This window comes from Schistocerca gregaria, chromosome 5 (assembly GCF_023897955.1).
Source record: "Schistocerca gregaria isolate iqSchGreg1 chromosome 5, iqSchGreg1.2, whole genome shotgun sequence".
NCBI classification, from domain to species: Eukaryota; Metazoa; Arthropoda; class Insecta; order Orthoptera; family Acrididae; genus Schistocerca; species Schistocerca gregaria.
Window position 1 is genome coordinate 529753522 of NC_064924.1, and position 27212 is coordinate 529780733.

The window sequence follows — 27212 nt, forward strand, 5'->3', positions numbered from 1 at the left end:
GATACTCGCTCATCGTACAACCTGACAACCAGGAGTGACAGTCTGAGGTGTCATTTCATTTCATAGCAGTGCACCCTTCGTTGTGATTCATGGCACCCTTAAGTACAATGGTAAATCAATGGTATTCTATGCCCAGTTTTCTTGTCCTTTATGGGAAGCCATCTTCAGCATACATTTCACCAAGTAATGACCGCCTACACTTGTCAAGAGTCTCTACTGCTTATCTTCAAGCTTGCCAAACCCTATTGTAGCCAGCAAGGTTACCAGATCTCTCTTCAATTGAGAATGTTTTGAGCACTGTTTGCAAGGCCCTCCAACCATCTAGGGATTTTGACAATCTAACACGCCAGTTGGACAGAATTTGGCATTATATCTCTCAGGTGCACATTTAACAACTCAGTCAATCAGTGCCAAGCTGAATAACTCATTGCCTAAGGACCAGAGGTACACCAACACATTGTTGACTTGGTCAATTTGTGAAGCTCTTCCTCTTGCATAAATTATACATTTTTTCTGAAATTGTAATCATTTGTTTGTACATGTCCATCAAATTTAAAATCTTTCCATCACATTCTTATAATCTTGGGGTATATATGGTTCATGCCAGCCATAACCAGTAGGTATTAACCACATATATTTTAAATTTTATTTTACTGTACTTAGTTCAACTGAACTCACAAAAATTTTGTAGGTTTTAAGATTTATTTACTCAAGACCTCATTTTTCCTATCATTGTTTCTGAAGATTGCTAATGTAATCCAAAACCATTTGTGATTGTGTCCCAGAGTGTGACAGTGTTTGAAAGAAAAAGTTTTTATACGGCGATTATCTCATTAATATCTTCAGACATTTGACTGCTATGGGTACCATTGTCATCTTAAGCGAACTGTAAATTAATGGGATCAATGCAATCTTCATTTTATAGTTCAACAACATGCTGAAGGATGTTAGTCAACTTGGTTTATTGGGGAAACAGTGGCAGAAAAGAGATACAACTTCTATATTTCTTCAGATGATTTTTCAAATACTGGTAGATTTCTTAAAGCTATTGTGCAGAATGAACTGCAGCAAACTAAAATATTGATTTCTATCCATACCAGAAATAATACATTTTTGTTACAAATTCATAAATGGTGAGACATAAAGCTGAAATAATTCTTTTCAATGTATCAAAAAATTTAATAGCCTTTTGTAAACTGAAATAAGATTTTTGATATAGCTTTAGGTGTGTTTCATCCACAGTGGATCCTTTTGACACCACTGGCTCAAGCAGATACATTCCCTGGAACAAAAAAGTTACATTTTTGCTTCTCTTTGCACCAAACATCTTTTTTTTCTCTTGTATTCAGTCTATCTTAAAAGTAAGGCAGCAAGAGCAAAAAAGGCCAATCAAAGTCTGTTGCACCAAAAAGTAATAAAGTTGCAAATGCAACTGAGTTAGTAAAAATTGATTTTTTTGCAAAATATTTTTGAGGTATTTAAAATTAATAAAAAATGAATGACTTGGCGATAATTAAAATTACTAGGCATCATTTATTGATATATATTTTGAAGTGTTAAAAAAGAGGACACTCATACTGTTAGCTGCATAATTTCTGATAATACTAAATGAACAGTCAACTGTTGCTTAAATTTTAAAACAACTGTCTTCCTTGATCAGTCAGAAGCACACACCCTTGCATGTTACCTAATTTAACTTCCCCCAATCACGATCCTCATCTCTTCCATCTGCCCACCCTTTAGTAACATAGAAATTCCTTATCTCACAACCTCATTTCAATTTGTTTCAACAAAACTACTCCATATATTTCCAGTGTCACAGATTTTAATTCCTAAAAGACCAATATGATCTTTCTGCTGACAAGAGTACAACCATCATAGGCATGAACTGCAGAGCCATAGAACGTTACCCATCAATATTCTAACCCACAAATATTTCTTCTTTAAAGGGTAAATGTTGCGGGAAAACTGTGAAATTTCTGTGGGTACTCATTTGGTACATTTCTATGCAAACTTGTTTATGGTACTTCTAGAGGAATCTTTCCTAGCTGCTCAACAACATAAACTAGTTGTCTCTCAGTGATTTATACTGATTACCTTAGGTCTTTTTTGGTTAAATCTATCTGAAAGTAAGGGCTACAGAATAAATATTTACAATTAGGCAGTTATCAGCAAAACAAAAAAAAAAAAAAACATTTCGGAAAACTTGAATTATTTGTTGTGGTATGGGTCAGACAAAGGGAGGCAGATTATAATTTGTAGGTATTGTGAAAGAGTCTGATAGGACAAATGACCTTGAAGTCCTACTAATTTCTTTCAATTTGGTATGAGTTATTGGTTTTCCTACTCGGGTAGCACAGGAAAGCACCACACTAACAGATAATATTTTTGTAGTCCAAAATATATTTAATCAAATGAACATTTAGCCTATTAAGAGTGGTCTTTCTGATCATGAGGCACAGCTAATTGCAGCATGTGACATAGGTCCATAGAGGAAAGCAGAACAGCCCTCCAAAATAGTGCATTCAGTTAACAATTTAACAATTAAAAATTTTGGGGAAAGCTTGCAGCAGTTCGATTGGTATGCGGTGTACCATGAACCTGATGCTAATTTATAATATAACTTCTTTTATGATACATTTCTGAGTATATTTGCAAACAGTTGCCTTAAAAACATAGTGATATAAGTCTAAGAAACCATGTAAAACACTGAGGCCTAGTAAATGAATAAAAAGCCTTGTAACCAGAAAATAGATGTGTATCTAACAACCAGAAAGAGAAATGACCCCAAAACAGTTGAATATTATCAAAACTACTGTACTATATTAAGGAAAGTTATTAAAAAGTCCAGAAATCTAAGATCAGCATCTCAAGTATTGTCAAAATGGAAATAGAGATACTAGAAGCACAGGCAGACTGTATTACCATCAAACTGAATAAAAAGTTTATTAACGAAAAGCCAGAAGTTGAAATATTTTTAATAGTTGTTTTTATGGTTCCGTACCACAATTAGGAAAAGGGGAACACTTACAGGATCACTTTGGCGTCCATCTGTTATCTGTTGTCTGTCTACCTTTCTGTCCAACTGTTCAAAACCCTTTTTTGGAGGAATGGAAGTTGAAATTTATGTGAAATATTTAAGCTTATCACCCCTTGGCAATGTAAAAATGTGTAGCTTCTACATCAATGCACTCAAAGAATGTGGCCATTTTATTTTGATATTCACAAACTGTCACCAAAACCCACAGGGAATTTATCATTGACTTAGAATCATGAAATTTCGCAAAAAGCAGGGTTTCACAATACAACCAAAGGAAAAAATATGAAAGTTGTTAATTTTTAATTATATTACACAAAAAAATATTTCAAACGATGGAAAATCCGGGATGGAATGTAACAATGTTATGAGAGGGAAAGTTGCTACTCACCATATTGTGGAGATGGTGAGGTGCAGATAGGCACAACAAAAGGACTCTCACAACTAAAGCTTTGCACACACACACACACACACACACACACACACACACACAGTCTCTCATGCAAACGCAACTCTCACATACATGGGGTGGGAAGAGATCGCATGATGGGAGTGGCAGACAGTGAAGTGGTGCAGGTTAGACAGAGGGCAGCGGATAGTTGAGGAGGGGAGGGGGGGGGGGGGATAGAGTAAGGAGAGGAATAAAAAGACTGAGTGTGGTGGTGGAATGACGGCTGTGCAGTGCTGGAATGGGAACAGAGAAGGGGGCTAGATGGGTGAGGACAGTGACTAAAGAAGATTAAAGCCAGAAGGGTTACAGGAACGAAGGATGTATTGCAGAGAAAGTTCCCACCTGTGCAATTCAGAAAAGCTGGTGTTGGTGTGAAGGATCCATATAGCACAGGCTGTGAAGCAGTCATTGAAATGAAAGATATCATGTTTGGTAGTGTGTTCAGCAACAGTGTGGTCCACTTATTTCTTGACCACAGGTTGTTGATGGCCATTCATGTGAACAGACAGCTTGCTGGTTCTCATGCCTACATAGATGGCAGCACAATGTTTGCAGCTTAGCTTGTAGACCATGTGACTGGTTTCAAAGGTAGCCCTGCCTTTGATGGGCTATGTGATGTTTGTGACCAGACTGGAGTAGATGATGGTGAGAGGATATATGGGACAGGTAACTGCGAGTGAGGATACTTCTCCTTTGAAGGCATTACCTACAAACAAATGTGGGGTACAGCTATGGGCACCTGCATGGCACCATCCTATGCCAACCTATTCATGGGCCATCTAGAGGAATCCTTCCCAAAACCCCAGAATCCTAAACCTGTCACCTGGTTCAGATTCATTGATGATATCTTTGCTATTTGGATTGAAAGTGAAAACACACTATCCACAGTCCTCCAGAACCTCAACAACTTCTTCCCCATTTGCTTCACCTGATCCTACTCATCCCAAAAAGCTACCTTCCTAGATGTTGACCTCCACCTCAAATATGGCTACATCTGTACCTCCAACCATATCAAACTTACTAACTACCAGCAATACCTCCACTCCGGCAACTGTCACCCGTTTCATACTAAGAAGTCCCATCTGTACAGCCTAGCCACCTGTGGTCATCGCATCTGCAGTGACAAGCAGTCCCTCTCGAAATATACCGAGGGTCTCACTGAAGTCATCACCAGCCTTTGACCGATGACCTCAGTAGTTTGGTCCCTTCGGAATTCACACACGCACCAATGTTGTACAAAACAAATCTACCGTGCCTTATCTTTCCAGTCTTCCACCACCTCCAAAAGTCCCACCGTCTCGCCACAGAGGAGCATTCCTCTCATAACTCAGTACCACCCACGACTGGAGTAACTGAATTACATTCTCCATCAGGGTTACGATTACCTTTCGCCGTGCCCTGAAATGAGAAATATCCTGCCCACTATCCTTCCCACCCCTCCCACAGTAGTATTCCGCCATCCACCAAACCTACTCAATATACTCGTCCATTCTTACACAACCCCTGCTCCCAATCTACTACCTCATGGCTCATACCCATGTAATAGACCTAGACGCAAGACTTGTCCCATACATCCTCCCACCACCACCTACTCCAGTTGTGATGAAGCAAGCTAGGATAATTTTAATATTGTGCTTGGTTTCATGCACGTAAGGGCCTGATTTTTGGTCACGAGACAGTCAGTCCACAGCCGAGTTTCAGACAAGAAACCTGTGTTGGTTAGAACAACAACACTGCTTCACCTTAACTGTGGAATACGTGTTAAACAATTAGGCCACATGTTAAAGCAATAACAGTTTCTGTTCCATATGTACCTTTCTATTCTTCAAGAACTGTGTACTTTGTGGTTATGTTTTTACTGCTCATAGATGTTCAATAGTAAACTATAGTAGCAGTATGTGGTGGTTTTCCTGGAAACTATTAATGAGGCTTATCGAAAGTTATAACAATAGTGCACTGGCCAAATAACTGTGTATTATAAGGGAGTTGTGAAAAGTGATAGTAAAAGACTGAAACGCAACTGTGCATCTGTCAACTACATCATTTACAGTAGTCAGTGTCGGAATCCACAACACATTTTTCAGCCAGTGTAGCAACGCAGTATATCAACAACAAGGACACCAAACGAAATAAATAAAGCATGCAGAACCACTACACTGTCTGGTCACTAACATCACATATCTCTACTTGTGGAAACAGTCATACGGTCTACAAGCCAAACTGCAAACACTGTGCTGCATTCTATGTAGGCATGACAACCAATAAGCTGTCTGTCTGCATGAATGGTCACTGACAAACTGTGGCCAAGTAACAAGTGGACCATCCTGTTGCTAAATAGGCTGCCAAACATGATATCCTTTATTTAAATGACCGCTTCACAGCCTGTGGTATATGGATCCTTCCTACCAACACCAGCTTTTCTGAATTGTGCAGACCAGCCCCTTCCCTGTTCCCATTCTAGTACTACACAGCCGTCACTCCAGCTGCTGCTTGCATTGTCATACTATTGAAAAAATATTTCTTTTGTCTTTTGTTATGTGACTTCAAACATAAAATTTAACATTCCCAAAATTCTTGGGATCCCTGTTATCAATATCTTGCCACTATCAACGTCAATAATATGCAAAAATCTTTGATATATTCGATTCCCAGAATGGATGAACTGCCTGTACACACAATTAAGGTTGTATGGAATCCTCAGTGGGGAAGTCCTACTCACACCTGGCAAATATTTTAAATGTTTAGGAGAAAATAGGATCCAGATTTTTATTAGTAAAGGCCAAGCTATCAGTGGAAGAGGCAATACGTCTTCAATTTGATAAAACTGAAATAATAAACTCGCTCAAAAGTAAAAGCTCACACGGAATTAGTGGGATGTCTAACAGAGTATTAAATGCCACTTCCCAACAAATAGATAGGATTCTCAGCCATATATGTAATATTTCACTGAAACAGGGCATTTTTCCTGATAGACTTAAGTTGGTATTGTTAAACCATTGCATCAAAAGGGGGATAGGTCTGATGCCAACAACTACCCCCACATCCAAATATCACTTCTGGCAGTATTATCCAGAATTCTTGAAAAAGTATTCAAGAGTAGCTTTATATATTTGTAAGAATAAAGTACTAGCAAAATGTCACAAAGGCTTTTCGACAGAAAATGTTATATATTCTTTCTTTAATATTTCATCAAAGTTCTGAACAACATCACCCATTGTGATTTTTTGAGAACTCCCAAAGGCTTTTGATAGTGTAAATCATAAGCTTAAGTGTTGTGACATCAGTGGGACAGTGCACAAATGATTTAATTCATTTTTAACTGAGAGAGTGCAGAAGTTTGAATTAAACATTTCACTCAGCAGAGTTCTGAAATTGAAGAGGTATCAGGAAGGAGTCCCACAGGGTTCAGTCATGGGTCTCATATTGTTCTTAAAATACAGGGTGTATTAAGAAGAATCATCCAATTTGGTACATCTGTACTTCTGAAACTAATAAACATATACAAAGAATTTTATTCTTTGATGAACAGGCAACCCAGACAGTTTCCTTTCATATCTTTTCATAGGTGTTCAATATGCCCCCCTTGAGATGTAGGGCATATGTCAACGCGGTATGCAAATTGTTCCCACACTGCAGCAAGCATGTCTTGAGTTACAGCTTCCACAGCTGCTGTTATGCAACATCTCAGTTCATTTATGTTGTTGGTAATGGGGCCACACAAACAGAGCCTTTTATAAACCCCCACAAGAAGTAATCACATAAAGTCAGGCCCAGTGACCTCGGAGACCAGTTGTGTAAGGCTTTATCATTTGGTCCAGTGCGATCGAACCATTGCCCATTAATTGTTTGATTTACAAATTCCCATACTTCCAGATACCAGTGTGGTAGTGCCCCTCCTGTTGGTAAATGAAGTCATTTGAATCAGTCTCCAGCTGTTGGAAAAGAAAGTTCTCAAGCACATCAAGCGGTGTTCTTGGCAAAGAAAAATGGACCATACACCTTTCGTGTGAAACTGCACGAAACACATTAAACTTTGGGGAGAGTGGTTGTTCTGTACCCCCTATTCTCACATTATGATGGTTCACCTTTCCATTTAAATGGAATGTTGCCTCATCACTAAGCACTAAGAGTGCATGAAAACTGTCATCCCCTATCTTCCCTAGAACAAAATTACAGCACTCCGCACATTGTTTGTCACTTTCACGAAGAGCTTGCAATAGCTGAATTTTGTTATGGTTTCATGTGTAAATGTCAACATAACACACACCAGATGGACATCGGGGGCATGTTGAGCTGTTGTACTGTTGAACTGCATGACAAATGGATTTCTGTGGACCCCTTTTGAAACTATGGTGGATGCATTCGACGTCTGTGTCAGACACTCTGTGACAGCCCGGCGATTTGCCTTTACATAACTGTTCATGCCATCATCTAATGCTCTGTGCTGTAGGAAGATTGCACCATGCCTGGTACAAGAATCATGCTGAAAAGTTATCATTGACCTGCACCGTACAAAATGTAGACAAAAAATGTTTTCTGTTGTTCTGACACCATTTTTACTGGAACGGATGTGGGCACACATTGCTGCTATTTACTCGGAAGCATGTACAAATCAAGATTTTGCTCTTTCCAATAGTACATTGTTCATGTACATATCTCAAATAACATTATACACTACTGGCCATTAAAATTGCTACACCACAAAGATGACGTGCTACAGAAGCGAAATTTAACCAACAGGAAGAAGATGCTGTGATATGCAAATGATTAGCTTTTCAAAGCATTCACACAAGGTTGGCATCGGTGGCGACACTTACATCTTGCTGAGATGAGGAAAGTTTCTAACCAATTTCTCATACACAAACAGGAGTTGACCAATGGTGCTTGGTGAAACTTTGTTGTGATGCCTCGTGTATGGAGGAGAAATATGTACCATCACGTTTCTGCCTTTGATAAAGGTCGGATTGTAGCCTATCATGATTGCAGTTTATCGTATTGCAACATTGCTGCTCTCATTGGTCGATATCCAATGACTGTTAGCAGAATATGGAATTGGTGGGTTCAGGAGGGTAATACGGAATGCTGTGCTGGCTCCCAATGGCCTCGTATCACTAGCAGTTGAGATGACAGGCATCTTATCCGCTTGGCTGTAACAGATCGTACAGCCATGTCTCAACGCCTGAGTCAACAGATGGGGACTTTTGCAAGACAACAACCATCTGCACGAACAGTTTGACAACGACTGCAGCAGCATGGACTATCAGCTTGGAGACCATGGCTGTGGTTACCCTTGATGCCGCATCACAGACAGGAGTGCTTGCAATGGTGTACTCAACGATGAACCTGGGTGCACGAATGGCAAAACGTCATTTTTTCAGATGAATCCAGGTTCTCTTTATAGCATCATGGTGATCACATCCATGTTTGGCAACATCGCGGTGAACGCACATTGGAAGCATGTATTCGTCATCGCCATACTGGCGTATCACCCGGTGTGATAGTATGGGTTGTCATTGGTTACACGTCTCGGTCACATTGACCACACAATAAACAGTGGACGTTACATTTCAGATGTGTTACGACCCATGGCTCTACCCTTCATTCGATACCTGCGAAACCCTACATTTCAGCAGGATAATGCACGAACATATGTTCCAGGTCCTGTATGGGCCTTTCTGGATACAGATAATGTTCAACTGCTGCCCTGGCCAGCACATTCTTCATATCTCTCACCAATTGAAAATGTCTGGTCAATGGTGGCCGAGCAACTGGCTTGTCACAATACGCCAGTTACTACTCTCGATGAACTGTGTTAATGTGTTGAAGCTGCTTGGGCAGCTGTACCTGTACACGCCATCCAAGCTCTGTTTGACTCAATGACCAGGCGTATAAAGGCCGTTATTACAGCCAGAGGTGGTTGTTCTGGGTACTGATTTTTCAGGATCTATGCACCCAAATTGTGTAAAAATGTAATCACATGTCAGTTCTAGTATAATATATTTGTCCAATGAATACCCGTTTATCATCTGCATTTCTTCTTGGTGTAGCAATTTTAATGGCCAGTAGTGTAGTTACGAGTTTTTTTAAGTCAGGTGATTATTTTTAATACACCCTGCATATTGATGACTTAATATATATTGATGATTTGCCACTCTATATTCACAAAGATGCAAAGAAGCTAGCTGTTTTTGCTGATGCAAATGGACTCCCATTAAATTTTAATTAAACACAGTATATACAGTTCAGTACAGTAAATGACATATGCTATTAATGAATATAGAATTTGAACAGAAGTCTGTAGCTAAGGCAGTTTAATCAAAATTTTTGAATGTGTGTACTGATGACAGTTTGAACTTGAAGAAACACATTGATGATCTGCTGAACATTTCATTTCATCCAGTTAGGCTATCAGTGTTACTGCAAATTTTGGCAATAAACATACCAATAAATTTGTTTACTATTCCTATTTTCATTCACTGCTCTCACATGGTACCATATTTTGGGGTAATTCATCATTAAGGAAAAATATATTCATTGCACAAAAGCACACATGTGGGGACATTTGTCTATAGTGACCGAACATCTTTGGAACGAGTGGTATGGTACGTCTTTGGAACAATGCAAGCTGGACAATGTATTTGACTAGATGCTCTGTACTACAGTTGGAGTCACGAACAATGGTGGTGAAGTTTAGTCTTGTTCTGCACGCCTACCTCAAGCACTCTTCAAAAGGCAATGAGTGTTCAGCAGCACTGTGATTGCTCTGCTGTTAATGTCGTAGGTAATGCAAGCATTAAACATGATTGTAGCAAGTTGTTTGGTGAATTTCTATTCTATTTGTTGCAAGTTGTCATCACTGATAGTGGTGGTAAGAGAGAAATTCCGCAGGAGCAAGGGAGAGACATAATTTGCAGGATATATGCTTTCCTTAAGCGGAAAGCTCGCACATGTGTATACCACAACTGTCATTTGGAATCATCAGTAATACAATTCCTATCTGTGCCTCAACATGTGTGGACTGCCATCATTCATTGATCGGACTGAAGTGCATTGTTTAATAAAGAATGTGACATCTCTAACAGTGGCTATCACTGTAATATCTCATCTCCTACATTGGTGACCCCTTATTAACCATGAATACACTGAAATGTGACTCCAAACTCAATCATGCTTACTGTGTAGTGATAATGTTGCCGTCGTATACCACATCACTGGGCACCATACCTACATCAACGGATGCCACTCACAGAAATGCTGTACAGGATCATTGTGGAAAGTGTGTGAATCTGACTATAAAAGCCGAGTGCACGAATAATTCATTTTCATTACTGCTATCTAACAGTATCACAATGCTGCATCAACAATGGTGATATATGATGAATCCATCAGTTAACTTAAATCAAGTGTATTCCACATACTCCTTAGAGTGCCTTCTCGATTCTAATCATCTTTGCAGTGCCATGATGTCACCTACATCTTCCTGCCCCATGCAACACATTCCAACATTCACAGTTTGCCACGCAGCAACCAACTGTGCATGAGCAATCAACAGCCACCTTGTCTCACACACTTCACAGACACTGTGTGCCTATTGGCACATTGATATGTTCAGCCATTGCTCACCTCAAACTACCGCTTTTTGACACCAAGAACATGAGATTGTGGTTCATGATCACTGAGAGCATTTTTTTCAGATAACCAGCATGTTCAATTAGCAATTGAAGTATATGCATCCGATCTCATCACCCACATGGCAGGCCATATGAAATTGTAAGGTTTCTTCTGGTGGAGAATAGATATGATACGTCCAAGGAAACACCACATGCAGGAACAGCAACTTCAAGAGGTCATGTGTGGTAGTATATTGTCACATATCTGGTACCACCTCTGCATCTCAGCCAATCCAGCTCTTACATTAGACACCTTGCTGGGGTCTTGTGGTGAATCAAGCTATCAACAGATCCACAGCTCACCATGATTATGAATGAGACAGCACTGACCTGAGAGCACTTGGCTATGGCTGACAGAATGTTCACTGTCATTCGCCATAGGCAACAAGTAACAATGTCCCAAGATCAACTCAGTAATGCATGTGGGGGTGAGTCCATCCCCACACAGCACAAATGTAGCTGACCAGACATGAAGGGCCACAATGACGGCAGACCACAGCACTCAAACTGCTTGCTCAACGATGCCCACGAGCACCCAAAGCTACACATGACAACTGTGTGACACAACCCAAACCAGCTCCAGGCCCTGCTCCCTGCTGGTATCATTCACAATTCATTGATGCTGCATGCAAATGTTCAACCCTTTTGAGTACCCAAACTCCACAAGGGGGTCACAATTGGCACTCCAGTCCGCTACATCAATTGCATGACCTGCACATAGACAGGTGGTGCCACAAACTTACCAAGGACTGTAAAATCCATATCATACAGAATTGCTACTGTATTGTACTTGGAAGATGGATCAACCTTTAAGCAGGACGTGATGTTTTTATTTATCAGTGTATGTTATTTATACTCCGAAGTTATGCTGCCATATTACATAAAGAGGAAAAGTTCTGAAATATATCTGTGGGTGATACGCATTCATGTACATCATGTATATTTCATGATTATATATCTGATTCACTGCTGTTTTACACTATGTGACCCCAGACAGAATCTTAAAGTTATCTGTAGTATTCAGCCATGTAGCATGATCCTTGGTCCCTAAACATGGTGACAAATGAACTGTCTCATTTTCGTGACCTGGTTAAGACTTTCAGCAGCACAAATAGTACACAAAATGCACTTCATGCTTTTGGCGTACTAGACATGATAAAAAGTAACAGGATTTTCTAAATTTTTGTTGGATTTATACATCCAATTTTCAAATTTCTTTTATCTTTTTTGTAGACATTTCTCTTGTATGTTTGTATTTTCAACTATTTTGAATATATAGTTTATTGTTGACAGTCGAAAAAGTTATAACTGTTTTTGAGTGCTTGGCAAATTTTCACTTTCCAAAAGATGAAACAAAGAATTTGAATTAAATTTTGTTTGAAAAATGGGAAAAAGTGCAGCACAAGATTCAAAATGTTCACTGAGGCTTTTGGTGAATCTACTAAGACAATATTTTGCAAGTGGAATGAACGTTTCAAAGAGGGTGGAGGAGAAATGGAGACGATGACTGCAGTGGACACTGTAGCACATAGATTGCCGATGACTTTCTTCTGAAATTGTTAATTTCGACCAAAAACAACATTACATAGACATTGCTCAGGAACTGCTGAATGAAGTTGACAATGAGCCAAAATTTCTAAAAAGGTTATAACAGGTAATGAAACATGGGTATATAGGTATGAAGTTGAAACAAAGGCCCAGTCATCCCAATGGAAACTGTCTGAAGAGTCAAGACGGAAAAAACATTCGACACGTTTACTCACTTGTGAAGGTTCTTTTCACTGTTTTCTTCTGTTGCAATGGGATAGTACATTATGAATTCCTGCATTTCAGTACATTTTCACATAATACCTCACTCACCCTTATCCACAGCTGCAGTAGGGTATCTTACACCCACTGCACTTCCTTTTCCATCTGCCCACTACCATTCTATATCCACTATCTGCTTACTACACCTGCCCTCCTCCTCTCTCTCTCTCTCTCTCTGTCCATCTCTTTCTCCCCCTCTCTCTCCATCTCTTCCTCCTCTCTCTTTCTCCATCTCCTCCTTCCCTCCTCTTTGTCAAGCTCCACCTCACCCTGCTCTCTGTCCATCCCCTTTTCCCTCCCACTCTTCACCTCCTTCTCAACCCTCTCTTGTCTATCTCCTTTCCACCTCTCTCTTTCTGTCCATCTTCCCCTCACCCAAGAATTAGTCCATTTCCTTCTCCTTCTCTCTCTGTCCATCTACTCCTCTTGACTTTCACTGTCCATCTCCTCTACCCCCTCTGTCTGTCCACTTCATAACACACACACACACACACACACACACACACACACACACACAGCTCTGTCTGTCCACTTCATAACACACACACACACACACACACACACACACACACACACACACACACACACACACACACACACACACACACAGTCACCAGTACTATCATCCTGGACAGAACCTAAGCTCCTTCTGCACCTGTTTCTCTACCCTAAGGCATCTAGACTCCTACTCCCATGACAGTCCCAATGTAAGTACCCTCCTACCACCACCTGCACTAGGCCTGTAACTTGCAAAACATATACTATCAGAGGGAAAGCCACCTGTGCAATGGCACATTTTGTGTACCAGCTATTATGTAAGTATGACTACCACTAAATTATCAGTTACAATGGACAGGTACAGACAGAGGATTTATGCTGGCAACACGCAATATCCTTTTGTAGAGCATGCTCTACAACATCACGCCACATGTGTCATCTGGACTTTCTCCTCTCACGCCATTTTCTCAGAACTCTGCAGGTGGGAGCTGGGTTTGCAAAGAGTGATTGTTTCTTCTCACACAACTGGCCTAAATTTACCTTAATTTCTGTGGTCTCAGCTGTCCTTTCAGTAAACATTTATTTTCTTTGCTCCCTTTCATTTTTCTATATTTTTATTTTCCAACATGTGTCTACCATCTACAACACAATTTTAGCTTTCCACTCTTATTGAATTTTTCATGTTGTTTTTTCAGTAATGTGTATCTTGCATGCTAAGTTATAAGATTTTCCAATCTTGTCCAGTGCACACATCAACAGTCAGTGTTCCATTCTCTTCTCATCCAGTAAGACTCCAATGATCTGGGGTTTTGGGCTACTTTTTTGTAATTCTTGCCATTCACTAAACCTCATCAGTGCTTTTCCTTCATACCTCTTTCTTTCCCTTCAGCCCTCTTGCCAGATGAAGAGCCACTGACTCTGAAAGCTTGTGCATTTCCACATCTTTTGTGTTTTCTTCTGCTGCCACTTGGTGAGTAGACTTTTTTATCAACACATATTACATTTTCAAACACTGACTATTTTTGTTGACATATCTGTTAGCTAATGTGTTCTGCTTTTAGTCTCCTATGTGATACTGGTATTTGCATTTTTGTAGAACTCTCTACGTGACTCCGAATTGATCAGTCTGTGCAATCTAAAAATGTTCTCCATTCTTCCTTTCAGCCTTTCCATTTTATTATCTAGTACTAGTTTTGTTTGTGAAGGCTAACTTTTATAGACATTTATTTTCTTTAGTGCGGTAGTAATATCTATGTTTCAAGCTAAAAGTTCTAAAAACATTTTGCATTCTGATTCCCAAAATTATTGTCTCTGATTTCTTCTTAGCATAATAATGCTGAGGTCCAATAATATTCACTTATGCTTCTATTTTTGGCTTTATTTCAATTCGTTATTGTATTCTATCACTAATGTCTGACCTCAGTGACCAGAGGTATGTTGATTTACAACATTTAAGGACACAATATTTCCATAATTGGTCATCACATGATATACTGAGCTGTTGCATTATCACATATCCAAGTGGGCATATGCCCAAGTAAGTAGTTAACTCCTTAGGATAGACTGTAATTCCCATAATGTTTGCTTTCCTGGCTGTCAAATAGTGTACAGATATTTAGTTGTCCAAGTTTGATGACATTTACAATTTTGGATCCAATGTTTAGCATCTCCAAAACACTATCCAAAACTTTCAGGAAACTCTCAAAATTTTTAAAAGGGACCCTAAAGTTTCCACCTGGGAGCTTTGGCCAGCTTCCCGAGAGATTGCTCTCTAGTCCAGAGTGTACCCATATATCCTATCCCCAGTGCCCTGTATGTTTTTGACTCTTTAGCAAACCAGGCTAAGTCTCCTGAACAGTACTGTGCTTCATTCTTCCACTGCTCCCGTCTTCCAGTTGTTACAATGAAAGGTTTATTGAAGCAGCTGGAAGATATTGTATGATCATTCAAAATATCCCTGCAAATTCAAGATAACCCTATGACCCTCTTTCCTATATTGTTCTCTTTGAGGTATTTTTTTCTGAAAATATGATTGCATCTGCGAAGCAGATTAACTTCACCATGACCAAGCCTAAAAGCGTAATTGTGGGGAAAAAAAAAAAAAAAAAAAAAAAAATATTGTTGTCTCTTCCATGAGTCCACAGACAGCACCTGTTGCATTCCCCCTTGATTGCACTATCTGTGGCACTGTCTGTGAATGTGCCACACTTTGAGGATGTTCTCCACACACATATACGCAATACTGCTTGCAACGTATAGACACGATCAATTCATACAGGAACTGACAAACTTTGACATCGCACTGCTGCCACCAATGAGGCCCTAGCAGCAACACACAAGCATCTCTGCACACCAGGCAACAAACAGCTGGACACGGTCCTGTCTCCCTCGCTTGGGCTTGGCCCCCACCCCCTCCCTCCAGCACACACCACACCAACACAGATGCTGCCAGCTGCCAAGAGCCACCTCAAGGTCAGTAAACCACAGCATGCAGTATCTGTTAACAGTACTCCTGACCTGCCACTTCAGGCACACATGCGTGTGCCTGTACCGTTTGTGATGGAACCATGTATTGTACAATAACAATTGATGAACTGCCAGTTTGACATAAAACGTGGCATTTAGGCCCAGCAGATCTGCAACTTGCCACAGACACAGGCAACAGACTCCTTCAGCAGGAATTATTTGCCCTCCAGATAGTCTCTGGGCTTTCAGGATCATGCTCATTCCTAAGAAAAATGGCTCTACCATATTGTGCAGCGATTACAGGGTCCTCAGTTCTCAAACAGTGCCTGGAAGCTACCCTGACATACTGACTTTAGGCACCCTCCACAGCTGCTACAATTTTGAGCTTTCTTGCAGAAAGATTTGAGAAATAATCAGTGATGATATTGCCAGGACTGTGAATTTGTCAGATTCCCCGTCTGCTGGCATTAGGATGCAAGTGGAGGAAACGTCTTGGGATGGCAGTTGTGTATGGATTGTGAATGGCATCGACCAAGCATTTTTCTGCTGGCACTGAGAGCCGTTGGTCATCTATCCCCACTGGTGTAAGAAACAGTTTCAGTTAATTTTAAATTTGGTTGTATTGTCAGCTGATAAGTATTTTGCTTATGATTACTATATTGAAACTGACGGTTTTGCAATTTCTACAATTACTCATCTAAAAAGAATTTTTGTGTGGATGTTGATAACCGCAATCACAAGCACCCTGAAACTGAATCAATAGCAGAAAACCACTACTTTTATAAACTGTGCCTTCATTATTTGCAGTGAATTATTTGTAGTTTAATTTGATGAGGTTTTAAAGATATTATTCATGAAAGATGTTCCCAGAACTAATGTTGGCATGATATAATAGAAAGGTTCTCCAAACATCACAGTAGATCAGGATTTTATAATAAGGAATCTGTCATTCATTCACATTTCCTGTTCCATAAATTCCTTCATGAAGGAGAGCCTTCAGGGCAGTATTAAGTGTCCCTGTACATTATACTGACAACCAATCATCCTTAATGCTAATTTTCTGGCACTGATAATCATGGGAATTACGTCTGGATTTCTCTTATACAGAGGGGTCAAGAAAAATGTAGACACTCTTTAATAGTTAATATCTTTGGAACAAAGTGACATATCGTTGCAATTTTGCATGGTAGCTTAGTCCATTGTTTTCTCAACAGATCTTGGTGCACATTTACCAGTAGTGATAGTTCAGCAATGAATAAAGTAAGACTGTTGTTTGACAATTCGAGGTCTTATTGAAGTGGAACTGGAAGACCGAAACTGTGATGGGGGTACAATGGCAGTAGTGTAATTTGTATGGAACTCAGTCACCAACATGCATAACAATTTATCATATTCGGAATAAATTTGGAGCTGATGGTACTGTTCAGGATATGCATCAGGAAAGGTCTGGCAGACCAAAGGCATCAACAAGTCCAGCTTCCACCACTGCTGTGTTGCAACATTTTATTAGGTCACCTCAAAAATCTTTGAAGCAGGATGCATATGAAAGTGGGGGAAGCTGATCAAGTGTATGACAAATTCCGAATACTGCAAAGTGGAAAATGCACATTTCAAGATCACTGCACGCTATGAATGAGGATGACCCAGGTCGGAGGTTGGAGTACTGTGAGTGGCTTGAAGGCATGTTTAATGAGGATGGGGTTCAGGGATGGTTATCTAGTCTTGCAAGGCACAATTCAAACTGAATGGTACTATAAATTGCCACAACTGTGTGTACTGGGCTCCTGAACATCCTCACATCCATGTGGACAGTCATGTTAATCTACTGTCTGTTAATGTGTGGTGTGGTCTGTCAGTGCGCAGTTTGATTGGGCCATTCTTCTTTGAAGATACAGTAACTGGTGAGCTTTATCTTCATATGGTGCAATCTGAGAGGTGTTTGGAAATGAAAGATTTTACCTACAAAAATATTGCACTCCACCTCACTATCACAGACATGTCTGAGCCTACTTAGATGAAAATCTACATGGATGACGAATAGGTTGACCTTACACATCTCGACTTCTACCTATGGGGACCCTGAAAAATGAAATTTATCAACAGAAGGCAGCTACACTGAACAAGGTATGAGAAACCATCAAGGTGTCCTGTGAGCTATCACTCTCGCAACACTGACAACCATAGTTCAGCCAACAGTTCAGTGGCTTCAATATTGTTTAGCTGATAATTTGGTTCACTTTGAACATATAAAAAAAAGACAATTTAGATTAATCTACTCTTTTACATATGGACAATAAATGGAGGGTATTCGCTATCAAGTATGATGTAAACCTAGGTTAGCTCCATGGATTTGTAAACAGTGGCCTCAGCTGAACTAGTGCTTGCACATACCTGAGTTAGAGTGGAATATGTGTCGTTATAATTGCATTAAATCTACATGACTACTTGTAAAGCACTAATGATAGCTGCACTATCAGTTGAAATCTAGATTTTCAATGCAATAAACAAGCATCAACTCCCCAGCTAATTTGTCTCTTCCCTGAGGCAGGCCACGGCAACTTGGCCAAAATGTCTATTTTTTTAGTATTTAAAGTATTTTGTATGATGATGTGACAGTACATCCAAAAGGATTTTAATGAAATTGGCAATGCCTTCAAAAGACTAAGTACTTATATCAATGACCTGTAAGGGCAGGTAGTTTACTACTGTATATAAAAGCTGGAACTATTGAGGAAGATAAAGGAAAAGCTACTCAATGATTTGGCATTTCTCAAGAGGTTCCATGACAATCCTGTCATTCTGAGATTCCTCAGAATTCCGCCCCAGCTGGATACCATCTACAAGCGAGCTGGCCATTGTTTCTTGAGGGAAAGGATCCAACAACTACATAAAACAACAGAGTGCTGGTCCTGAACCATCCATGGTTATCAATGAAACTGTCAGCAATTGAAAAAAATTCATGAAATATGTAAGAGAAGAGTGCATGGAAAAATAATTTCTACATCTACATCTACATCTACATGACTAATCTGCAATTCACATTTAAGTGCTTGGCAGAGGGTTCATCGAACCACAATCATACTATCTCTCTACCATTCCACTCCCTAACAGCGCGCGGGAAAAACGAACACCTAAACCTTTCTGTTCGAGCTCTGATTTGTCGTATTTTATTTTGATGATCATTCCTACCTATGTAGGTTGCGCTCAACAAAATATTTTCGCATTCGGAAGAGAAAGTTGGTGACTGAAATTTCGTAAAAAGATCTCGCCGCGACGAAAAACGTCTTTGCTGTAATGACTTCCATCCCAATTTGCGTATCATATCTGCCACACTCTCTCCCCTATTACGTGATAATACAAAATGAGCTGCCATTTTTTGCACCATTTCAATGTCCTCCGTCAATCCCACCTGGTAAGGATCCCATACCACGCATCAATATTCTAACAGAGGACGAACGAGTGTAGTGTAAGCTGTCTCTTTAGTGGACTTGTTGCATCTTCTAAGTGTCCTGCTACTGAAACGCAACCTTTGGCTCGGCTTCCCCACAATATTATCTATGTGGTCTTTCCAACTGAAGTTGTTTGTAATTTTAACACCCAGGTACTTAGTTGAATTGACTGCCTTGAGAATTGTACTATTTATCAAGTAATCGAATTCCAACGGATTTCTTTTGGAACTCATGTGGATCACCTCACACTTTTCGTTATTTAGCGTCAACTGCCACCTGCCACATCATACAGCAATCTTTTCTAAATCGCTTTGCAACTGATACTGGTCTTCGCATGACCTTACTAGACGGTAAATTACAGCATCATCTGCGAACAACCTAAGAGAACTGCTCAGATTGTCACCCAGTTCATTTATATAGATCAGGAACAGCAGAGGTCCCAGGACGCTTCCCTGGGGAACACCTGATATCACTTCAGTTTTACTCGATGATTTGCCGTCTATTACTACTAACTGCGACCTTCCCGACAGGAATCACAAATCCAACCACACAACTGAGACGATACCCCATAGGCCCGCAGCTTGATTAGAAGTCGCTTGTGAGGAATGGTGTCAAAAGCTTTCCGGAAATCTAGAAATATGGAATCAACTTGAGATCCCCTGTCGATAGCGGCCATTACTTCATGCGAATAAAGAGCTAGCTGCGTTGCACAAGAGCGATGTTTTCTGAAACCATGCTGATTACGTATCAATAGATCATTTCCTTTGAGATGATTCATAATATGCTCCAAAACCCTAATGCAAACCGACGTCAATGATATAGGTCTGTAATTAGATGGATTACTCCTACTACCCTTCTTAAACACTGGTGCAACCTGCGCAATTTTCCAATCTGTAGGTACAGATCTGTCGGTGAGTGAGCGGTTGTATATGGGTGCTAAGTAGGGAGCTATTGTATCAGCGTAATCTGAAAGGAACCTAATCGGTATACAATGTGGACCCAAAGACTTGCCCGTATCAAGCGATTTGAGTTGCTTCGCAACCCCTAAGGTATCTACTTCTAAGAAACTCAAGCTAGCAGCTGTTCGTGTTTCAAATTCTGGGACATTCCATTCATCTTCCTTGGTGAAGGAATTTTGGAAAACTGCATTCAATAACTCCGCTTTAGCGGCACAGTCGTCGGCAACAGTACCATCGGCACTGCGCAGCGAAGGTATTGACTGCGTCTTGCCGCTTGTGTACTTCACATACGACCAGAATTCCTTCGGATTTTCTGCCAAATTTTGAGAAAATGTTTTGTTGTGGAACCTATTAAAGGCATCTCGCATTGAAGTCCGTGCCAAATTTCACACGTCTGTAAATTTTAGCCAATCTTCGGGATTTCGTGTTCTTCTGAACTTCACATGCTTTTTCCATTGCCTCTGCAACAGCGTTCGGACCTGTTTTCTGTACCACGGGGGATCCGTTCCATCTCTTACCAATTTATGAGGTATGAATATCTCAATTGCTGTTGCTACTATACCTTTGAATTTGAGCCACATCTCGTCTACATTTGCATAGTCAGTTCGGAAGGAATGGAGATTGTCTCTTAGGAAGGCTTCTAGTGACACTTCATCCTCTTTTTTAAATAAAATTATTTTGCGTTTGTTTCTGGTGGATTTGGAAGAAACGGTATAGAGCCTAGCTACAACGACATTGTGATCACTAATCCCTGTATCATGATGCTCTCTATCAGCTCTGGATTGTTTGTGGCTAAGAGGTCAAGTATGTTTTTGCAACCATTTACAATTCGCGTGGGTTCGTGGACTAACTACTCGAAATAATTTCGGAGAATGCATTTAGGACAATCTCGGAAGATGTTTTCTGCCTACCACTGGTTATGAACCACTAGAAGAAGAGATTCAAGGAACTTACAGGGCTGGCACATGGTACATGGAAAGGAGTGGGGCCTGCCGCGGTGGCCGTGCAGTTCTGGCACTGCAGTCCGGAACTGCAGGGCTGCTATGGTAGCAGGTTCAAATCCTGCCTCGGGTATGGGTGTGTGTGATGTCCTTAGGTTAGTTAGGTTTAAGTAGTTCTAAGTTCTAGGGGACTGATGACCACAGCAGTTGAGTCCCACAGTGCTCAGAGCCATTTGAACCATTTTTTTGAAAGGAGTGGGTGCATCTCAGGCCATCACAAACCTGTTGTCAGAAACTACCAGCTATGCAACTGTGTCATTACTGTCCAAGGATTAAACTTTGTAGTGATGCCAAATTAAAAAAAAGCACTCCATCTTCAGGCCAAGAGTGGCCTACCAAGACCATCCAACCGCCGTGTCATCCTCAGTGTAGGATGCGAATAGGAGGGGTGTGGGGTCAGCACATCGCTCTCCTGGTCTTTATGATGGTATTCTTGACCGAAGCCGCTACTATTCGGTCGAGTAGCTCCTCAATTGGCATCATGAGGCTGAGTGCACCCCAAAAAATGTCAACAGTGCATGGCAGTCTGGATGATCACCCCATCCAAGTGCCGACCACGCCCGACAGCTCTTAAGTTCGATGATCTCAAGGGAACCATTGTATCCACTGCAGCAAGGCCATTGCCTGATGCCAAATAAGAGAGGTAATCGAAATACTGAAGCAGCCCGATAATATCAACAGGGTAGATGGCTACAGGCACTTAGCAGTCATGGTATGACAGACCAGATGTGATTGCAGGGAACATCTCACTGAACTCTACTGTGACCAGCTAAACAAACAATGTCTGCGCAACATGTGTCATTTCTCCACTACTAACAGCGGAAAAACATGGCCCATAGGAGGCTGTCACTGATTAGTATAAGACTACCAATTTCCAGCAAGCTGCAGAAGTGAGAAGATCCTCGTGGATGTGGAACATGTCACCTTTTTTTTTTTTTTAAACTGAAATAACAATACTAATAGTATAAATATATACATCCCATCATTTGTTTCTATTAAAAAATTCGTCAATGGAGTAGAAGGAGTTGGCCACTAGTAAGTCTTTCAGGCTCCTTTTAAACTGATCTTTATTTGTAACTAAATTTTTCATGTTTGCTGGCAAATTATTGAAGATGAGTGTTGCTGAGTAATGGAACTAAAGTAAGTGCTTTTAAGTCCTTGTGCAGATCATTTTTGTTCCTGGTATTGTATGTATGAACTGAACTGTTTGTTGAAAAAGATATATATTATTTAGGACAAATTTCATTAAGGAGTAAGTATACTGAGAGGCAGTAGTTAGTATACCCTGTTCTTTGAAGAGGTTTCTACAAGACCTCCGTGAGTTTACTCCACAAATAATATGTATTACACGCTTTTGGACTCTGAAAACTTTTGTTTGACTTGAAGAGGTACCCCAAAATATTATACCATATGACATTATGGAATGAAAGTAGGCAAAGTATGCAAGCTTTTTCACTTTTATATCGCTTATGTCTGCTAACACTCGAATTGCAAATACAGATTTGTTAAAGCGTTTCTGCAGTTCTGTGGTGTGCTCCTCCCAAGTGAATTTATTATCAAGTTGTAATCCCAGGAATTTAAGACTGTCAACCTCTTCTATCTGCTCTTCTTCATACTTTATGCATATGCTGGGTGGAAACCTCTTACAGGTTCTGAATTGCATGTAGTGAGTCTTTTCAAAGTTTAATGTCAATGAGTTGGCTTTAAACCATTTATTAATATCCATGAAAATATCATTAGCAGATCTTTCTAGAACTACACTCGACATACTATTTATTGCAATACTTGTGTCATCTGCAAACAAAACGAACTTTGCTTCTGGCAGTGTAACTGATGAGAGATCATTAATGTACACAAGAAAAAGCAATGGCCCTAAGATGGATCCTTGTGGGACACCACATGTAATTTCTTCCCATTCTGATGATGACTGATGAATTAATTCACTAGTCCCTTGCACTGACACCCTTTGTTTTCTGTTAGCGAGGTATGACTTGAACCATTTTGCAGCACTGCCCGTGACACCATAGGATTCTAATTCATTTAAAAGGATGTTGTGGTTTACACAATCGAATGCCTTTGACAAATCACAAAAAATACCTGCTGCCTGTAACTTGTTATTTAATGAATCAAGTTCATTTTCACTGTAGGTGTAAATAGCCTTTTCGATATCAGAACCCTTCAGAAATCCAAACTGTGTTCTTGATAATATGTTATTTGTGGTCAGATGGTTGAGAAGCTGCCTGTACATTACTTTTTCTAAAATTTTTGAGAATGCTGACAAAAGTGAAATCGGGCTGTAGTTTGATGGCATCTCTTTATCCCCTTTCTTGAATAGAGGCTTAACATCTGCATGTTTCAGCCAGTCAGGAAATGTCCCAGTTATAATTGACGGGTTACACAAGTAACTTAGAATTGTACTAAACTCACAAGAACATGCCTTAATTAACTTCGTTGATATTTCATCGTAACCACTAGAATGCTTTGTTTTTAAAGATTTTATTATGGAAGTTATTTCTTTTGGTGAAGTGAGTGACATATTCATGTACCTGAAGCTGTTTGTAAAGGCTAGTTTCAGATATTCAAGGGCATTATTTACTGATCCTGACAATCCCATTCAATCAGTAACGGATATAAAGTACTTGTTAAATAGATTTGCCACACTATGCCCATCAGTTACTAATGTGTCATCTACCCTTAGTGCTATTTGATGCTGTTCCTTTCTGGTTCTACCAGTCTCCTCTTTCATTATATCCCATATTGTTTTTATTTTGTTCCCTGACATTCTCGTAGTGTATTTGTTTAGATGTCTGAATTACTTTTTTTAAAATATTTTACAGCATTCCTTGTATTTATCTAAATCATCAGCATTGGAGCTACTCTTGGTCGACAGATACATTTTCCTTTTCGTCTTACAGGAAATCTTTATTCCTTGTGTGATCCATGGTTTTATTATAGACTTCTGTTTAATTTGAGTAACTTTTAGAGGAAAACAGTTTTCAAACATGGTACTGACATTGTTCATGAATGTATTATATTTTTCATTCATGTCATGAGCACTATAAACATCTTTCCAGTTCATATCTTTGAGCAGTTTTCTAAAACACTCCATTTTTGGTTGATTGAATACTCTCCTGTACTCAGATTTAGTAGTCTTCATAATCTGCTTAGAATTTACATCTAAAACAAGGAGCTGCATGTCATGATCTGACAGTCCATTTATTACAGGTTTTATTATATGATTTTGTTCCTTTGATTTGTCTATGAAAATGTTATCAATGGCTGTCCTTGAGGATTTAGTAATCCTAGTTGGGAAGTTTACAGTGTGAGTTAGATTGAAAGACAACATTACTAACTGCAGTAAATGTTTACTGGAAGATTTAATTAGAAAATCTGTATTAAAGTCACCAGCAATCAAAATTTCTTTGTTTCTTGCTGTTAAATAACCCAAAAGAGCTTCTAGATGATTTATGAATAGATTATAATTTCCTGCAGGTGCTCGGTAAATAGTTACTATTATATAGGATCTGTTATGGAACTCTACTTCTATTGCACATGCTTCTAGATGCTGCTCTAAACAGAATTTATTAATGTCAATGTTCTTGAATTTATGGCAGTTTTTAATAAATGTGGCAACTCCTCCTCCATCCATATCTACTCAGCAGAAGTAGGAAGCTAGCTTAAATCCTGAAATGTCTAACATATCTATACCAGTGGTCACTTGATGTTCAGGAGGCAGATTATGTCAATTTAGTTAGATGAATTCATTTCATCGATACAAATGAGTAGTTCATCAACTTTATTTCTGAGTCCCGGAATGTTCTGGTGTAATAAAGATAACTGATACTGCATACTAATGGGATTCTAACTGCTTTGGTGAAGATGAACTGGCAGTTTCTGATTACTTTCTGTTAAAAATTGTTTAAATGGAGGCTGTAGGCTAAAATCTGACTCCTGTTCATCTGTTTTCTCAAACTGAGTGTGTCTCCCAATCTCTCTTAAAACATGTTTTCTATCCCCCTTCCCTATCCTAAAAAAGGCAGCCCTCTGACACCTGCGACCACTGGTATTTTACCACTTGTGACAGTGTCCCCTCTTAAGTTTCCTGCGATCAAGCCAGACAGTTTTCCCTTCCCTTTCCTATTGAGGTGAAGGCCATGCCTAGTGTAGTTCCACCTATCAATAGCATCCACAGGAATCAAACCAATATGGGACCCTATATCCGCCCTAAGCAGCCACTCCAACTCCAAGTTCATCCTCCCTACAGAAGAGTTCAAATGAGGCTGATCATGGCGTCTCAACACAGACACAAATCCCACACTCATGAACTACAAATAACATGCCACATATCCTCTCCCTATTTTTTAACGCCCACCAATGTTATTTTAGACCAAATAATATTTAATAAAAATGACGTTGGTGGTCTAGTGATACTGTTATAAAAACGATATAGACAAGAGTCTCTCCATAGTTAATCTGTATTTCCCTGAGGAATGCTGCAGTGACTAGGCTAAAATGTTGGTTTATTTCAGTATTTTATAGCATGAAATGGCAATTGCTTCTTTTAATTTTTAACACAGAATTTATGTAACTTTACTCAATCTAGTAAATGCTATCTATATACAGGTATATATTAGAATAGTATGAAATTTTATTTGTTTGTTTTTACTGCATTTACTTCACCTGCCAAGATTAAGACCTTCAGGCACACTCTTAGGTCTAACCAAACTTCCTCAATGAGTAAACATTACAGTTTGTATGGTACATGAGCAATTTATAACTACAATGATGATGATGATGATGATAATAATAATAATAAAAATTAATAATAATTATAACCCAGTGGAAGCCCAGGATAAGAATAGGCCTCCGGTATGTTCGACCAGTTGTAAAAGGCGACGAAAAGAACAAACCATTAACAGGACTAACCCCCCTTTTAGTGTGATTTGTTGGTTCAGGACAGAACTAATGAAGCCTCAGACAAGCGCTGTTATGGTCGGGGATGACGCTTGAACCCTATGCCCAGCCACAATGGTAACGACACTGCTAGCCACACGGAAAACGATTTAAATCCATATAGAGGTGTTTTGCAGGATATGCTTCCTGCAACTACTCTAGAAGGAAAACAAAGACAGAGGATGAGATGGTCAGATGAAGTTAACCGACACCTCATGTTCTGTTATTACCAAGCAACAAACTTAGGAACCAACACAACTGGATACAGATCACAAGCATACACAACATTTATTACCAGATACCCAGAATTAAATTTTTTAACAGAACAACGACTATCCACCAGTACATCAACGCAATACAGCTACATCCAAACATATATATACAACTACAGAAATCTGTAATTATTGATACATGTTCAATTACCCAAAAGTTCCTAAATGCAATCTAACATATACCATACAGTTAAAAGGAAGTCACGCTTGATCAAGGTCCACATCACTTTCCATTTTTAACAAGACATAACGTCTAAGAAAGCAAAGAAATAATAATAATAATAATATATACATACTAATGAATATTCAGGATTTAAGAAATATTGATTTAGGCTTATTATTATTAACATTAAGCAATTTTCTCATTACATTCTTGTCAAATGTGATCAGTGACATCTGACAGAAATATACGACAGAAATGTATGACAACAGAAGGAATCAGTGTGGAAAAGTTGACCAGTCAGTGGAAGAATGAGAAATTGTGGGTTAAGTTAACAATTGATATGGTATGAATCAAATACACTCCTGGAAATTGAAATAAGAACACCGTGAATTCATTGTCCCAGGAAGGGGAAACTTTATTGACACATTCTTGGGGTCAGATACATCACATGATCACACTGACAGAACCACAGGCATATAGACAC

The 27212-nt window shown here is 39.5% G+C and overlaps 1 protein-coding gene across 1 annotated transcript in view; it reads right to left on the reverse strand.

Annotated features, from left to right (window-relative positions):
- Positions 1 to 972: 972 nt before the first annotated feature.
- Positions 973 to 27212, reverse strand: part of LOC126273401 (uncharacterized) — a 45069-nt gene continuing 18829 nt past the window's right edge. Inside the window, exon 4 of the mRNA XM_049976953.1 lies at positions 973 to 1282. Coding sequence (XP_049832910.1) covers positions 1088 to 1282 — 195 coding nt within the window. The 3' untranslated portion in view covers positions 973 to 1087. The remainder of the gene's footprint in view (positions 1283 to 27212) is intronic.